At 39.3% G+C, this 2573-nt stretch overlaps 1 protein-coding gene across 1 annotated transcript in view; it reads right to left on the reverse strand.

Annotated features, from left to right (window-relative positions):
* Positions 1-1200: 1200 nt before the first annotated feature.
* LOC122058894 overlaps positions 1201-2573 on the reverse strand; it is a 2845-nt gene continuing 1472 nt past the window's right edge. Inside the window, exon 5 of the mRNA XM_042621598.1 lies at positions 1201-2231. Within this exon, the coding sequence (XP_042477532.1) occupies positions 1941-2231 (291 nt within the window). The 3' untranslated portion in view covers positions 1201-1940. The remainder of the gene's footprint in view (positions 2232-2573) is intronic.

Consider the following 2573-nt stretch of genomic DNA (forward strand, 5'->3'; position numbering starts at 1 on the left):
AAGAGTGATTGAGATCAGCCTATTGTGCACCGACTTGGCCCGACCCTTTAATGATTGTAGAACACATATTTTACCCCCAAAATTAAAGAATAAAAACTAAAAAGTAAAGACATGTTCACATTTTAAATAATGGTTATATTTGGTATCATTTATTGATTTATTTTTATTTTTTTGGGCTTGCATGAGTGGGCCGGAATATAAGAGCACATTTTAAAGATGACCCGTTTAAAAACCGATTAAAGCCCGTTTAACATTAAACATGTCCGTAGCCCGGTTAAGGCCCGACTAAAACCCGATTAAGGTAGCCCGATTATAACCCGAGGCCGACCGACCAAATATAAAGTGTACCATGCCCTCAATAACTAAGCCTGATTAGTTAAATGGGCGGACACGGTGTAGCCTTTGAAAGTCTAGAAGACCGATTAAGTCCGATCGAAACCGGACCGACCCGACCGGTTGACACCCCTCCTAAGAACCCTCCGTTTAATGCCTCTGGACTTTGAAGATGAAAAAGGGTCTTGTACTTTTTTAATTTTTTAATATATTTGTGCAGCAATTTTTCTGTGTTTCTGAAGAAGGTCTTAGGTCTTCATTCTATGGATTGTGCATTTCTCTAAAAGGAGATTTTTTATGAGGATCTGAATATAATTATTGAGATATAAGTTCCTCTCCCTTTGATATCCTTGCTCAGTTGCTCATGCGATGTGAGATTTAATAAAATCTATAGCCATCTAACCTCTTGATCCTAACCTCAAAGATAGTCTAATTTGAATGTTTTCTCACCGATCAAGTGCAGCTCAAGTAAACAACTCCTTCAGATCTAATCTTCCATGGATATATACTGTACACGTCTATAGGGAGCAACCTTTACTAATATTGAGTGAATTGATGGCAACTCAAGAGAGTCAGAGCTCAAGAAGGAAGGATCATGACATCTTCATAAGATAGAAGAGCATCATTGGTCTGTGTTACTTTACATAGGCGTTTTGGACAATGGCTGAGCAGTGCATTTACGTAGGTATTATATCTTAATGGTGGTGCGGAGAATGATATCATCGACATGTGAGAGAGAAATAGTACTGACGTTGTGTCGTGTTATGATGATTTTTTCCCCATACTATATGGATATAGTGTACAAATGATAAGAAGTAGTGAAAAGAATGGCAGAATACAAAAAGAATGTGAAAGGATCATGGGCAGTTGGAACAAGATACCTATCTTAAGCTGTTAACATTTAAAAAGTATATCAGGTGAGCAAACAGTACAGAACCCACATGCCAAATTTACAAACAAACACTCCCCAGGGGAAAAGAAAAAAAAAAAACTCCACAGCAAATCCATGAAACAGGGGAAGATATGTTATTAGTATCTCCTCCCCTACAAAGCTACAGGTGTTAGGAAATCAACATATAGTAGTGGGAAAGATTAAGGGCCATACTTAACCCTTAATAAGGAAAAGGAAAGTGGAGAATAAGAAGGAAGGAAGGAATGGTCCTGCTTTGGTTATCAATATCCTTCACACACAGCCTGTTAAAGGGTAGGGAATAATGAGTAGGTGGTCACAGCTCACATGGAATGAAAATCTCTGACACCCAACACATGTCATGCCTGCCATATGCACATGCTCTCTGTTTCCCCCCACCACAATATATACTCCATCCTTTAATTTCCTTCTCTCTTCTCTAATCACTTTCCTCTATCCATCCATCCATTCCTGAACAATCACTGTCGTTTAAAAAATCTCACAGCATCTCACAAGTCACAAATTACAATTCAAAACTCACAAGCCTCTCTCTATATATATTTTTTTAAAATCCCTTTTTTCTATCTCCTTTAATACTATACAACTACCATTCAAACTAAAAAATAGTTAGAACACATTTTGGGCTTTGGGCAGTGATGGGCTCCTGTGGTTATATTAATAGTTATGTGATTTGATTCTATAGAGCAGGGGCCACGGTGGACCGGTTGGATGTGTCTAATGCCGTGCATTGGAGGTGACGTGGACAGCTCATCAAGTGGTCATTGGTGAGACCAGCGGCTTGCATGAACGAGTGGATGACGGTAGGCCCAACAGACCTGAAACCCCTCCTAACCATGTCTTTACTGATGGTCTCTGATTTCGACGTCTTCACCGGGATCTTAAGGCATGATTTGTATTGAGTAGCTATGGGTTTGTGGTTGATGAATCCCCATATATACTTATCAAACGACCCAAAATCCCTTTTGACCTGTAGACGGCATAAATGGATAAACGATTTACATTAACAACCCCAAAATGAGCATTATTAGCAACATATGATAATCATAATCCTTCAAGTCGGAGACCTGGATATCCGTTGTTAGAAAAAAAAAAAATATGAGAAGAAAATCATAGTCTTAACCCAATCTGGTGTTGATGATTTTGAGACCCAAGTAATGTTGGGTCCCCACAGTGTGATGTGATTCAACACCCCAAATGGGCCATAGTGGGCACAAATATGGGTTAGATCATAGCTGGTGACTTCCTTCTTATCATACATATCAGAAGAGATGATGAGAAGGAGAAAAGGTAAGGCTCCTCCACCCCCCCC

This window comes from Macadamia integrifolia, chromosome 13, assembly GCF_013358625.1.
Source record: "Macadamia integrifolia cultivar HAES 741 chromosome 13, SCU_Mint_v3, whole genome shotgun sequence".
NCBI classification, from domain to species: Eukaryota; Viridiplantae; Streptophyta; class Magnoliopsida; order Proteales; family Proteaceae; genus Macadamia; species Macadamia integrifolia.